At 47.9% G+C, this 14,018-nt stretch overlaps 2 protein-coding genes across 2 annotated transcripts in view; one reads left to right on the top strand and one right to left on the bottom strand.

Annotated features, from left to right (window-relative positions):
• The window catches only part of SHROOM3 (shroom family member 3), a 217,753-nt gene extending 217,279 nt beyond the window's left edge, over window positions 1–474 (top strand). The window contains exon 12 of the mRNA XM_056855663.1: window positions 22–474. Within this exon, the coding sequence (XP_056711641.1) occupies window positions 22–372 (351 nt within the window). The 3' untranslated portion in view covers window positions 373–474. The remainder of the gene's footprint in view (window positions 1–21) is intronic.
• Window positions 475–4,766: 4,292 nt separating this feature from the next.
• On the bottom strand, window positions 4,767–12,021 carry LOC130482911 (16 kDa beta-galactoside-binding lectin-like). Its single transcript, XM_056855787.1, has 4 exons — window positions 12,013–12,021; window positions 8,674–8,753; window positions 6,523–6,694; window positions 4,767–4,916 (listed from the first exon to the last, which is right to left on the bottom strand). The coding sequence occupies exons 1-4, from the start codon at window positions 12,019–12,021 to the stop codon at window positions 4,767–4,769; spliced, it is 411 nt and encodes a 136-aa protein (XP_056711765.1).
• Between the last annotated feature and the right edge of the window lie 1,997 nt (window positions 12,022–14,018).

Here is a 14,018-nt window from a genome sequence, read left to right on the forward strand (position 1 = left end):
CCTCCATCTATCCTGGGACAGAGCTCTCTGAACGAGAAGCGGAAGATGCTGGCTGGCCAGCACGAGGACGCCCGGGAGCTGAAGGAGAACCTCGACCGGCGAGAGCGGGTGGTCCTGGACATTTTGTGTAGTTATCTCTCGGAAGAGCAGCTTCAGGATTACCAGCATTTTGTGAAGATGAAATCCGCACTGCTCATAGAACAGCGGGAGCTGGACGACAAGATCAAACTGGGACAGGAGCAGCTCAAGTGCCTTCTGGAGAGTTTGCCCGTAGACTACGCCCCTCGGAGCAAAAAAGCAACGGAGACCCCGGCACCCGCAGGGACCTGCAACAATAGCAATAGACCTCTACCACCAGCGTCTTCACTCTGACCTTACCCAGATGGGTCTTCATCGAACTCTTCTTCTTGAATTTATTTAATCAGAGACAGCTTTTAATCTTTTTTTTAATTGACAGCAGGTTTAATTCATTTTTTTAAAGAAAAAATTAATGTACCGAAAACAAATGGCATGGAAAGCTTTTCATTTTTCTTCCGCCTGTGATTACAGGCCCCCTGCGAGATACTCGCTGGGAAAGGAACTGAATCCTTGTGGCAAAGAGAAATGGGAAGGAGGCGACACGTTACCCCAGCAGGTAGACTCATCGTAAACAAACACCAGCTGCTTCCGCTAAAGAAATCCGGGGGTTCCTCTGAGCACCAACGATTGTTAAATAATGAAGGATCTACAGTAACGAAGCCTTAATTAAAATATTAACGAGAGACCTGCTCTCCTGAACAATATTGATATTTATATATTATTTTTTTAAAGCTGCAAGGTAGAACTCTGTAAAGATTTTTTTGTACGATAACATTAACCAATTATTTGATTCTACTTCACTGTGTATGTAGGAAACAATTTGTTTAAATATTTTTTTTTTGGTTCTCAACAGAGAAAAACAAAAGAGGAACGTTTCCCCGCCTCAGCCCCAACCCCTTAAAACTGTCCCACACCGTAGCTTGAAGTGGCAGTATTGATCCCTAATAAAAAGGATTAACAGGAAAAGCTCCAGGCCCCAATTCAGGGTGCTTACACACAACGTCTCTGCGCACAACCAGTACTTTGTGCTGCTTGGCCCATATGTGGATACGGAGATGCATTTTCAGCAAGAAACAGATGGGGAAGTATTCCAGTGTGGTGTGGTGGTTAAGAGCAGTGCTTTGGAGCAGTGGACTCTGATCTGGAGGACTGGGTTTGATTTCCCCACATGAGCGGCGGGGGCTAATCTAATGAACTGGATTTGTTTCCCCACTCCCACACATGAAGCCAGTGGGGTGACCTTGGGCTAGTCAGTCTTAGAGCTCTCTCAGCCCTACCTACCTCACAGGGTGTCTGTTGTGCGGAGGGGAGGGGAAGGGAAGGTGATTATAAGCTGGTTTTGATTCTGCCTTAAGTGGTAGAGAAAGTCAGCATATAAAAACCAACTCATCTTCTTCCATCATTGGTTTTTCCCTGGTAGAGAATCCCTGGTCACAGTGCTAAGGATTGTATTCACCTGTGCACAGGTATGCACATGCAGTCTTAGACATCTGCTCCCCATCTTTGCAAGATGCTAGATGTCCCCGTGGTTAGCGGTGTCCAATGCAGACGTATGAGCATGGAGGGCAAACATCTGCCTCCCCCCGCCCCTTTTTGTCTGCACTGCAGGATCCAGTGCAATTAGTGGGTCATGCTCTATGCACACAGTGCCCCAGCTTTTGAGCACTGGGAAGTTACAGGATGTGTGTGCGTGGGGTGGGCATTGATCTCTTTTAGTACCTGCTGAATGTACCAGTAAGTGCCCTTTCCGAGAAATCTTTGCACAGCAAAATGCTGTCTTCCAAATCTGCGACATGAAGCAGCTACCTGTTCGAACGAGCACTTGGGCGAACTAAACAACTCAGGAGTCGACGTGTAGCCGAAGCGAATTCCCCCTTGCCTCCCTTGGATTCATGGACAACTAAAAAAAATAAATCCTTTTATTAAAAAAAAGGACGAAAAACAGAAAGCATGGAACCGCATGTAGCTTGGAAAATATTTGAATGACTTCTTGAGATGGTTCTCTGAATGTCTTTTATTTATAGATTGCTTCTCCCCACACACACAAAAAGGTTTGTACACGTTAGCCTTGTTTGGTGTTTTTGTTTTTTTAAACCACAGTGGTTCTTTGTTCTGCTAATCCCATTGGAATTGACGTTAGCCGGAATGGAGCAAATAGAATCAACTACCCCAGTTTCTGCTTTCCTTTGTCCTTTTTAGGTGTCTATACTTTTTTCCACTTATCACACCCTTCTTCCATGGCGTACAAGGCAACACACAAGATTCCTCCCCACTATGATGTAGGTTTGAATGTGTGTGTGAGAGAGACTGGCCTGTTTGGGTCCCCCAGTGAGTTCCATGGTCGAGAAGAGATTCGAACCCAAGCCCTAGTCTAGCATTCTTCACCCCACTGCATCTGAGATAAACAGGATTCTGCCTCTGTGGGGGTTTCTTCATAACTTCTTAATAAGCCTAAGGTAAGTTCACTATCTTACGCGTCCACTTGGGGTTGGGAGGTCTCGGGGGGGGGGCAGGACTGAGCAGGGTATAAAGCGGTTTTTCCGTGCGTGTGGGGCCGCAGGGCTACATATTATGCCAGCAGTTGCAGAGGTTACCTGTGTTAGTTTGCAGTAGAAGAGCTCGATTCAAGTCCAATAGCACCTTACAGACCAACAAGGTTTTCGGGGTATGAGCTTTCGAGAGTCAAAGGCCATTTATGCAGGGTCGATTTTGATGCTTGCTCAAAGCTGCTTTTTAAAATCCACCCTTTAAAATGACTATTCACGGTCCCGATGCAAGAGGAGAAAGTCAAAGAAATTCCACAAATCCCACTCCCCTGCTCCTTCGTTTGCATATCCATTAGCAATGGTCGTTTGCATAGCTAAGCTGTGGCTGTGATTTTTCATGGTTCCTTCAGTAAATGCTTCGATGCGGGGGCGGAGCAAATACAAAAGGTTGTGTTAAAGGGGCTCTTAAATGCAAAGCAGTTATGCACGGCTGGAATGACAGTTCAGCGTGAAGAAATTAAAAAAAAAATATGCGGGGCACTTCAGCCTGGAACGCGCTGCTAATTACCAAGCATGAACAGCCAAAGTGTCCTTTGTCAGATACAAAGGGAGGTTTGTCTGTTGAAAGCTTGTAACCAGAAATTCTTGTCGGTCTGTAAGATGCTACTGGACTTGAACGTAGCTATGCTAGCAAACATGCATTTCTGAAATACAAGCCTCCCAGGTAATGCAGGTACAAGAATGAGTGTAAACGAGTGGTCCTTTTTGTTTAACCCCCCCACCCCCCCGCCGCCACTTGGGTTTCTCAGATTGAGCGGGATAAAACAATAAAATGATCAGGTTTAGGAGTGTATTTGTAGGAACATTGACCAGTCAGTGAATGGGTCGTGCCTTCTCCCCAAGTTCTCCTTTACAAACCACCATCACCCTAGTGAGCAGCAAAAGCAAGATCAGATCAGATTTATTAATACGGCATATGCCAACAATACATAGATTTGTGATAAAAGCAATAAACACTTAACAGTATCAAAAATAGAACAGTACCTATCTTAATATAAAACATTAATTGTGCCACTTTTAAGGTTTTGAGCTATAGAGAAAGCAAGATCAGGAATCCAGATCTTGTTTCCCCTACTACACATGAAGCCAGCTGGGTAACCTTGGGCTAGACACAGTTCTTAGAGCTTTCTGAGCCCCACCTACCTAACAAGGTGTCTGTTGTGGGGAAGGTGATCGTAAGCCGGTTTGATTCTTAACTGGTGGAGAAAATTGGCATATAAAAAACAACTCTTCTTGCACACACATGCAAGTTGCCAGTTGCACACGGCAGCAGCCAACCTAGAATAAAACCCTGTTTAGAAGCACCTTGCATATTCACAAGTCTGGCGCAAGCATTTGCTTCTGTCAATAAGACACGACTCAGACTGAGAGCTGTTCTCTACAGCAGGAGGCATGTCACAGAACAGCAGGGATTGACCTGCTCAGTCGGCAAAGCCGGGGGCCAATATTGTGCCCTTTGTGTCCACAGACACATCCAAGCCCTCGGACTGCAAGGGTTCACATTTGTTTTCTGCAACAGGTGGGCAGTCTGATGCCCTCAGAGAAGGCGCAGTAGTCAGACACACCCCAAGAGCCTCCTCTGCCCTTAGAAGGCCTTGCCAGTGAAGGCCTTGCCAGTGAAGATCCCTGTGCAGCGGTGGCAGATGATACCAAAGGAAGGGGCTGTGGCTCAGTGGTAGAGCATCTGCTTGGCATGCAGAAGGTCCCAGGTTAATCCCCGGCACCTCCAGTTAAAGGGACTAGGCAGGTAGGCGATGTGAAAGACCTCTGCCTGAGACCCTGGAGAACTGCTGCCGGTCTGAGTAGACAATACTGACTTCGATGGACCAAGGGTCTGATTCAGTGTAACACAGCATGTGTTCAAAGCAATGTTTTTTAAAATGTGCACCACCAACCATATTTCCAGTGGCCAATCAGAAGCCCTGCTGGGCAAAATGCCCCACCCATCCCTGCCTACTTTCTAAAAACATTTGGCGAGCAACCAGGAAAGGTGTCGGCAGGCAGCACGGCACTAAACTGGAGTGGGGACACCAGCTCTAGCCGTTCAAGAAGAGCCATGTCTAACAGAAAGACAAAAAAAGGCTGTTTTAAAGAAGATGCCCATGTTTATTTGACCCAGAAACAAGTTTGCAGGAACACCGATTAAGAGAAGAATTTGAGCACTTTGATTTTGAAGTCTCCGTCCACGGAGAGATAACGTATCATCTCCAGGCCCTGCCGGTTGGGGAAGAAGATCTCTTGATCGTTGGACAGATTCACTTTCAGCTCAACAGTATCAAAGGTGATGGTGATCTGTAAACACGGTAAAGGGTTATGACCAGGGCTGGTGCCAGGCTTTTTTTGTGCCCTAGGCGAGGCCAACTACTTGCACCCCCCCAATTGCAAACCAATTTTCAAAAACAAATGTAGAAAAAATAAGAAAAAACTTGAAACTGCTAATTTTTTTAAAAAAAATGTCCCTCAGGTCAGTTCTGCACCCCTTTGAGGTCTGCGCCCTAGGCGACCGACTAGTTCGCCTAATAGCCCTGGTTATGACCAGTTCTGAATACAGACTCACCTGCTGCCGCTGCATTTGAAAACCCATAGGTTAGATCTAAGCTCCTCCCATGAGCTATAAATAACCCAAAATCTCAGGTCTAGGGAACAGCCAGGATGTATTTCTATCCCACTTCTCTCCCCAGAAGAGATACAAAGTAAAGAGAGCCAGTGTGGTGCAGTGGTTTGGCGCAGTGGACTCTGATCTGGAGACCCAGGGTTGATTCCCCACTCCTCCACATGAGCAGTGGAGGCTAATCTGGTGAACCGGGTTGGCTTCCCCACTCCTCCACATGAAGCCAGCTGGGTTACCTTGGGCTAGTCAAAGCTCTCTTAGCCCCACCTACCTCACAGGGTGTCTGTTGTAGGGAGGGGAAGGGAAGGGGACTAAGCTGGTTTGATTCTTAAGTGGTAATAGAAAGTCGGCATATAAAAACCAACTCTTCATTGTCTACTAAAGTAGCTTACAACACTATTAACCTCTTCATTTTTTCACAACCATTGTGTGAAACTACAAGGATGTGATTGGCCCCAAATCATCCAGCAAGCCTCCATGCCAGCGTGGGGATTCAAACCCAGGTCTCCCAGATCCTAAACCGACAGCACCACAGTCAGTTGGCCTATGTAAGATGCCCCCGTATGGCTGCTTTAAAAAGAAGCCAAAGCATTTTACTTAACACTGTTCATAACCCCCAGTAGGAGCCTCCTTCCAGTTCTTCTACATGCAGCCTTAACAGTGCACAGTTATATTCATCAGCAGAGCTTTTACAAATAGAACCCACCCTGGAACAATTTTACTAAGTTTGCTCTTTAAACACCTATACAACCTGAGAGCCAGCGTGGTGTAGTGGTTTGGAGCGGTGGACTCTAATCCGGAGAACCAGGTTTGATCCCCCTCTCCTCCACACGAGCGGCGGATGCTAATCTGGTGAACCGGGTTGGTTTCCCCACTCCTCCACATGAAGCCAACTAGGTGACCTTTTTGCAAGTCACAATTGCAAGTCACAATTCTCTAAGAGCTCGTTCAGCCCCACCTTTCTCACAGGGTGTCTTTTGTGGGGAGGGGAAGGGGCATTGATTGTAAGCTGGTTTGAGCTTAAAAGGTAGAGAAAGTTGGCATATAAAAACCAACTCTTCTTCTTCTTCTGCACTTTACATTAAAGGCTTCCCATGCTAGTTTCCCCCAAAACAGTGAATTGAGCACCGCGGCCAATCAATCTGCTTCCACCCACCCCATTTGTTGAGTTTGGATATGCATATAACAAGATGGCTTCCCTTTCGAAATTCCTCATTCCACAGTGTGCTCAACAGCCCTAGAGAAACCGAGGGAACGTGTGCCTGGATTTCCTGGTTGTGCCCTCACCCCAGCTTTTTCGCCATGCTGAAAAGGGAAGACGCTGTACCGCTGTTCCTCCCCCCAGACCCCTTCGTGCTTGGAATTGCAGACGATGAGATTCATGTCCCCGTGACAGTCGAAGCGCGGATTGAAGTGGAGCACCAGGTTCTGGCTGTCTTCCCCAAGATTCACTGAGAAACTGAGAAGAAAACCACAAAGAGGCACAGCATTTCAACAGTAGTGGCCCCAGTACTACAACCAAATGCATTCCTGTCAGCTTTCTGCTCTTCAGGAATCTGGTTTCTTTTAATGCTACTTGCTGGGTCTTCAGGCTACAGAGAATCACATAGAGCTCTGGCTTTAAGGAGCACAAGTGCCAACTTATTTCCTTCGTTTAAATGCTGCCTTTCGAAGCCATGAGGTGAAACAGCGTACTTGTGGGATGCTTTTTGAGAATTTGTGGAGGGATGTTGTATATTGGCATGTCCCACCTCTTCCTCCCCTCAGACTTATTTTGTTCCTTCCCATCTTCTCCAAAAGAGCCTCTTGTTGAGAAAAAGTCTATCCTAGGCCATTTCTGCATGGCTGTTTCCTTGCGGTCACCTCACCGACTAATTCGGGGCTTTGCCTTGATTATGCATGCATTTTCCGACCGTCAGAAGTCGCCTCGCTCTCCCCGCACGTTTCCGAGCATTTTGCCCACATTTTCTGGATTCGTTTTTAGCCAGCATCCAGAAAAGCCGGGCAAAATGCGTGGAAACAGAGAGGTTGGAAAATGGTTGGAAAATGCATTCATAATCAAGGAAAAGCCCCAAAGTAGTCGGCGAGGTGACCGCGAGGAAACAGCCAGGCATAAATGGCCCTAGAGTCTCAGCAATTTCTCAAGTTTGAGAGGGGCAACAAGCATTGGGAAGGGCAGCCATGAAGGAGCTAGAACAGATTGTGAAGTGTAAGGATGTGTCACTGGCAACCAAGACCAAGTTAATTCATGCCATCGTATTCCCTATTACTATGTATGGGTGTGAAAGCTGGACAATGAAGAAAGCTGAGAGGAAGACACTAGATTCCTTTGAAATGTGGTGCTGGAGGAGAGTGCTACGGATACCCTGGACCGCCCCCCCCAAACAAAACCAAATCAGTGGGTTCTAGATAAAATCAAGTCTGAACTGACCCTAGAAGCTAATATGACTAAACTGAGACTTTTGTACTTTGGTTGCATTATGAGAAGACAAGAGTCACTGGAAAAGGCAATCATGCTAGGAAAAGTTGAGGGCAGCAGGAAAAGAAGACCCAGCAAGAGATGGATTGACTCAATCAAGGAAGCCACGGCCCTCAGTTTGCAAGACCTGAGCAACTCTGTTAAAGATGGGATGGTAGATAGTTTATTTACAGCCCTTAGCCAGATAAAACCAGAAACATGGACTAAAATATTCTTACAAACAAAGAATTACACTCTGAGTCTTATAACACTTAAAAAAAGAAATAACAACTGAGGCACTTCTGCCAATTGGGCTAAGAGACTGTTCTATGGTGTCGAATTTTCATTGCTGCCGAGCAAAATTTTGCAACCTGTAAAGTGATTGAAGGACTATCCCCTTGTAGGAGCAACTCAATGTTTTCTCCTGCCCTGTCAGGTCCCATTCTCAATAAGAGGGGCTCAAAAAACTTAGAACGGGGTAATGTGTAAAAATTACAGTTCAGGAGGGCGTGCTCAACAGTTTCTAAGTCCCCTGATTTACAGGGGTAGAATCTCTCCTCCCTGGGTATCTAAAATTTCCCCTCTAGCGTAGCAGAGGGTCAGGCTGCACACCTGGCCGGGGGATAGGATGTGTTGGAAGACATTGATTCATAGGGTCACCATGAGTCGGAAGTGACTTGACGGCACTTAACACACACAACAGACACTGGTCTTAAACAGGCCCCAGAAGGCAGAATCCGTACGATTCTGGCAAAATGGCCAGTCTGTTTTAGAGGCACAGGAGATGTTTACATTAACAAGTCACGCTCTCTAGCAACTCAAGGCAGAGCAAGCAGAGATCATGAGGATGATGATCACCAGCAGGTGGAGAGCATTTCCAAATGAATGCTGCAACCCTCCCGCTCTCCACCTGTCCTGCCTCGATATGGAGAAGCCAGCTGGCCCCGTTTGCCCAGGGGAGATTCTCCTCCTCAGCTTACCCTTTGGCATCCGGGAGGACCCTCCCCTTCACTAGAACACTTTCTCCAGGCTGGATTTTCAGATGAGTTGCAGTCAGTCCCTAGAGAAAGGAAGCCCAGCACATGTTAGGTCAAAAGCCAGCATGGTGTAGTGGTTAAGAGCGGTGGTTTGGAGCGGTGAACTCTAATATGGAGAACCAGGTTTGATTCCCCACTCCTCCACATGAGCAGCGGAGGCTAATCTGGTGAACTGGGTTAGCTTCCCCACTCCTACACATGAAGCCAACTGGGTGATCTTGGGCTAGTCACAGCTCCCTTAGAGCTCTCTCAGCCTCACCTGCCTCACAGGGTGTCTGTTGTGGGGAGGAGAAGGGAAGGTGATTGTAAGATGGTTTGATTCTCCCTTAAGTGGTGGAGAAAGCATATATAAACCAACTTCTCTCTCTCTCTCTTCCCACTGCCTTTTCAGCCTCTTTGAAGAGATGATGGCCAACCTTCAGTGGCTTAGATATAAAAAGAGCCTGTGGTTCTTAGAGGTCCGTTGGGTGCAGGTTTCCAAGGGTTACAGAATCGAAAGAGCTTTCCTTCCTCCACAGCTGTGCCGTGGTCATTGGTTTAAGAAGTCAAATGCTTTGCTACACAGCCAAAAAAAGCCCACCGAGTCATATTGGGGCTGCTTCACCACTGGTCTCATTGCTGGTTAAAAGAACTCAGCAGGTCTAGCGGCAGGTGAGCTTCACAAGTAGCCAGGGATAATAAGTGAAGTTCTGAGTAGGCATTTCAACATGGCAGGGGGGCAACAGGCACCCCCAGCAGCCTCCGCGGCTTCCAGCACAACCCAAAAATGCAGGCCTCAGGAAGAAGCAACAGACCCTGCAGTCATCTTCATTAACTAGAAGAGTTGGTTTTTTTAATATGCCGATTTTCTCTACTCTTTAAGGAGAATCAAACCTGCTTACAATCTCCTTCCCTTCCTCTCCCCACAACAGACACCTTGTGAGTTAGGTGAGGCTGAGAGAGCTTAAAGAGAACTGTGACTAGTCCAAAGTCACCCAGCTGGCTTCATGTGGAAGAGTGGGGAAACCAACCTGGTTCACCAGATTAGAGTCCACTGCTCTTAACCACTACACCACATTGTCTCAAGAGTTCAGTGCTCAGAGGTTAAGGGCATCACCACGCCTGAGCTACACATCTTCCCAAGCAGCTTTTCCAGCTCCACATTTTCAGTATCTCCTTTCTGCACATCCCGGCCTACCGGCCCTTTAATAGCTTGGTCTCATCAGCACCTCAATGAAAGAACCTCGACCCATGAAATTACCTGGTTTCTATGGTCACATGAAGCTGCCTTCTGAATCAGACCCTTGGTCCATCAAAGTCAGTATTGTCTGGCAGTGGCTCTCCAGGGTCTCAGGCAGAGGTCTTTCACATCACCTACTTGCCCAGTCCCTTTAGCTGGAGATGCCGGAGATTGAACCTGGGACCTTCTGCAGGCCAAGCAGATGCTCTACCATCAAGCCACAGCCCCTCCCCAGCTAAAGGGGCTGTGCCTTTGGCTTCCATCCAAGAAGAGTCATCTGTTGATTTTTATCCTTCAAACCTACAGTGCTGGTATTTCAGCAGAGGAATAAGGACAAGATGCCCACATTCACAGACTAGTTTCTGCAATATTTCCTTGCTGCCTCTCCTCCAGTTAAACGGGAAGAAGTCAGCACCGTTCAACACTGCCAATTAGTCAGGTAACCTGCATATTTCTAACCCTTCCTCCAAACCACACCTTTTCTGTAAAGTCCTCCTCTCCATTGAGGCCTGAGGACACTGAACTTCATGTCAGAGTTGCCATCCTCCGGGTGGTAGCTGGAGATCTCCCGCTATTACAACTGATCTCCAGGTGACAGAGCAGTTCACCCGGAGAAAACAGCTGCTTTGGAAGGTAGACTCTATGGCATTATACCCCTCCCCAAACCCACCCCTCCTCAGGCCCCACCCCTCAAATCTCCAGGAATGTCCCAGTCTGGAGCTGGCAACCCTACTTCATGTATGCTTTTGTTCCTTTGGAGACACATGAAGCTGCCTTCTACTGAATCAGACCCTCGGTCCATCAAAGTCAGTATTGTCTACTCAGACTGGCAGTGGCTCTCCAGGGGTCTTTCACATCACCTACTTGCCTAGTCCCTTTCACTGGAGATACCAGGGATTGAAACTGGGACTGTCTGCATGCCAAGCAGATGCGCTACCACTGAGCCACAGCCCCTCCCCAAACAGGCTGGTTGGTTCCCTGGATGGTTTTTATCACCTCCTGGCTTCTGCAAGTTTGGGGTTGCCAGCTCCATGGAGGGTTGCCATCCTCCAGGTGAGCCTGAAGATCGCCTAGAGCTACAACTTATCCCCAGGCTACAAGGAGCAGTTTCGCTGGCGAAAATGGTAGCTTTGTAGGTCAGATTCTACCGCATTATGCCCTGCTGCGGCCCCTCTCATCCCCAAACCCCACCTTCCATCCCCACACCTCCAGGTATTTTCCAACCCAACTTGGGCTTTTAGGTGTTTTTATAATTGTTGTTCAGTAAACCGTCTTGAGTCCTTTAAGGTAGAAAGGCAGCTAACAAATGTTCAAAACAAATAGATAAAATAGAGCCTACCCCATTGGGACAAGGAGCTTTTCTTAATTTAATGCCCACAAACTGTAAACTGCCTTGCACATAGATAGCACTACAGAGCCTTAAGTAATTGCCCTGACCTGGATGGCCCAGGCGAGATGATCGCGAAAAATAAGCAGGGTCAGCTCTGGTTAGTATTTGAATGGGATATGGTTGCCAGCCTCCAGGTATTACTGCAGATCTCCTACTATTACAACTGATCTCCAGCCGATAGAGATCAGCTCCCCTGGAGAAAATGGCTGCTTTGGCAATTGGACTCTATGGCATTGAAGTCCCTCCCCCCCCAAAACCTGACCCTACTCAGGCTCCGCCCCAAAAACCTCCCACCAGTGGCAAAGAGGGACCTGGCAACCCTAATGGGAGACCACTAAGGAAGTCCAAGCTTGCTGCATAGAGGCAGGGAATGGCAAATCGCCTCTGGATGTCTCTTGCGTTGAAAACCCTACAGGGTGGCCATAAATCAGCTGCGACTTGAGAGCACTTTCCACCACGCCAAGCACCCAAAGAAGCAAACATTAGCCAAACAAAAAAGGATGGAAAAGATAGTTAATACATTATTCAGGTACCTGCAGTTATCCAGGAAACAATCTAGCCCCTTTTTCTTTCTTTTTTTACAAAACCAAGTGCTGCATTAACCTACTTTTACCTTCCCCAAGCATGGAAGTCTTGATACCAACATCTCCCCACTCTCCTGCAATAGACTCACAGGCTCCATGCTGTAATCTTGCTTCAGGTCCCGCCTGCAAAGCCAACCTCAGCTCGCCTAGGACTCAGCAAAAGAGCCCCCCCAGCAGACTTTAAATAGCTGGGAAAGCTGTGTCACGTGACCCAGAGGGCGCGCTGTGATTGGAGGGTTGCTTCCTGTCTCCAGACAGGTGGCCCCAGAGGGCAAGAATCAGGGTCAGTCAGCTCAGAAGCAATGAATGGGCCCCACTGATGGTAGACAGCATCAGCTGTGGCTGTTATTTTTTTGCAATCGATAGCAGCAGCAGCCACAGCCGAGGGCTGGCAGGCCTTGAAACATTTGTTCATTGTTTGCTGGAGCTGGACAGCAGGCAGCGGGAGCCATAAAGGAATTAAAATTCCACCCCTCGGATGGAAATCTCGTTCTTTGGCCTTGGGGAGAAAAAGGGCTGGAGACAAGAGAAGAGCATATTCCGGATTCGGGCCTTGGTGGGTCCGGAGTCCAAAGCAGAAGGCCGGCTCTCTAGGATTGCCAACTTCAGTTGGGAAATTCATGGGGATTTAGGGAGTGCCGCCTAGTGAAGGGCTTGGGGAGGGGGACTGTAGTGGGGTTTAATGCTATAGAGCCCACCCTCCAAAGCAGCCATTTTCCCAAGGGGAACTGAGGTCTGTAGTCTGTAGCTAGGGTTGCCAGCTCCGGGTTGGGAAATACCTGGAGGTTTTTGGGGGTGGAGCCTGAGGAGGGAGGGGTTTGGGGAGGGGAGGGACTTCAATGCCATAGAGTCCAATTGCCCAAGCAGCCATTTTCTCCAGGTGAACTGATCTCTATCGGCTGGAGATCAGTAGTAATAGCAGGAGATCTTCAGCCACCACCTGGAGGTTGGCAGCCCTATCTGTAGCTGTAATTCCGGGACATCTCTGGGCTCACCTGGAGGCTGGAGAAATTCTTGGATTAATGGGTGGAAATAGGTGAAGCTTTTATTTCTTTATTATTTGTGCCCCGCCTTAATGGGCAACCCTAAGGAGGAGGGATGTCCTACTTTGCAAGGCGGCTGTAAACCGTACCGAGGTAATGTCAGTGAAGGACGTTGAGCTTTTGAAGTGTGCTGTACAAATGCAGAGTCCTAGGTCTAGGCTTTGCATGAGCTGTGTCAGGTAGGCTGGTCCCTGCTGCCTTTGAATGCAAATAAATCCAGGCAAACTCAAAGAAACCCTCCAGTGTTTCCTGACAGAAAAAGAATCTTGCGGCCTTCAGCAGGACAAGGATTATTTTCCAGCAATGACCCCTTCTCCCTCCCTTTACTGGAACGTTTGGGCAAGATGGGAAACTTATCTCCCCTTTGGGATTTCAGCAGACAGGAGGAAGATACAGGCAAAGCTGTCTGCATTTTTGCTCTCCTGTTTAGTTCTCCTGCATTTTTGCTCTCCTGTTTAGTTCATCTCTGTTCTCGGAGCCTGGCTTGTGACTGGCAGGCATGAATTGTCTTCCTGGCCCTGTCTGGAAATGGGGAGCAGATGGAGAGGCAAGACTGTTGGCAGGTTGGACCACAACTTTGGTTTCAATCCTGAGCTTGCTGAGCCACTTGGAGCAAGTCAGGAACTCCTGGCCTCCGTGGTGGCTGCAGAGAGGATTGAGAGAGGCAAATAATATTTATTTTATTGTATTTATTTACAGAATTTCTTGTAGGGTTGCCAGCTCTGGTTTGGGAAATTCTCGGATATATGAGGGCAGATCCTGGGGAGGGATCTCAGCAAGACTTGTTGCCATAGGGTTGCCAACCTCCAGGTGGTGGCTGGAGATCTCCCACTATTACAACTGATTGCCAGGCGACAGGGATCAGTTTTCCTGGAGAAAATGGCCACTTTGGCAATTGAACACTATGGCACTGAAATCCCTCCTTTCCCCAAACCCTGCCCTCCTCAGGCTCTGCCCCAAAAATCTCCAGGTATTTTCCAACCTGGAGCTGGCAACCCTACATAGAGTATACCCTACAATGCAACCATTTTCTCCAGGGGAACTGATTTCTG

Source organism: Euleptes europaea, chromosome 9 (assembly GCF_029931775.1).
Source record: "Euleptes europaea isolate rEulEur1 chromosome 9, rEulEur1.hap1, whole genome shotgun sequence".
NCBI lineage: Eukaryota > Metazoa > Chordata > Lepidosauria > Squamata > Sphaerodactylidae > Euleptes > Euleptes europaea.

Excerpts from the sequence above, each read along its gene's own strand:
- LOC130482911 (XM_056855787.1), bottom strand. Across the intron at positions 6,695-8,673 it reads GTCCTCCCGGATGCCAAAGG|TTTCTCAGTGAATCTTGGGG; the intron begins GTAAGCTGAGGA and ends TTTTCTTCTCAG. Across the intron at positions 4,917-6,522 it reads AGCATGGCGAAAAAGCTGGG|ATCACCATCACCTTTGATAC; the intron begins GTGAGGGCACAA and ends CCGTGTTTACAG.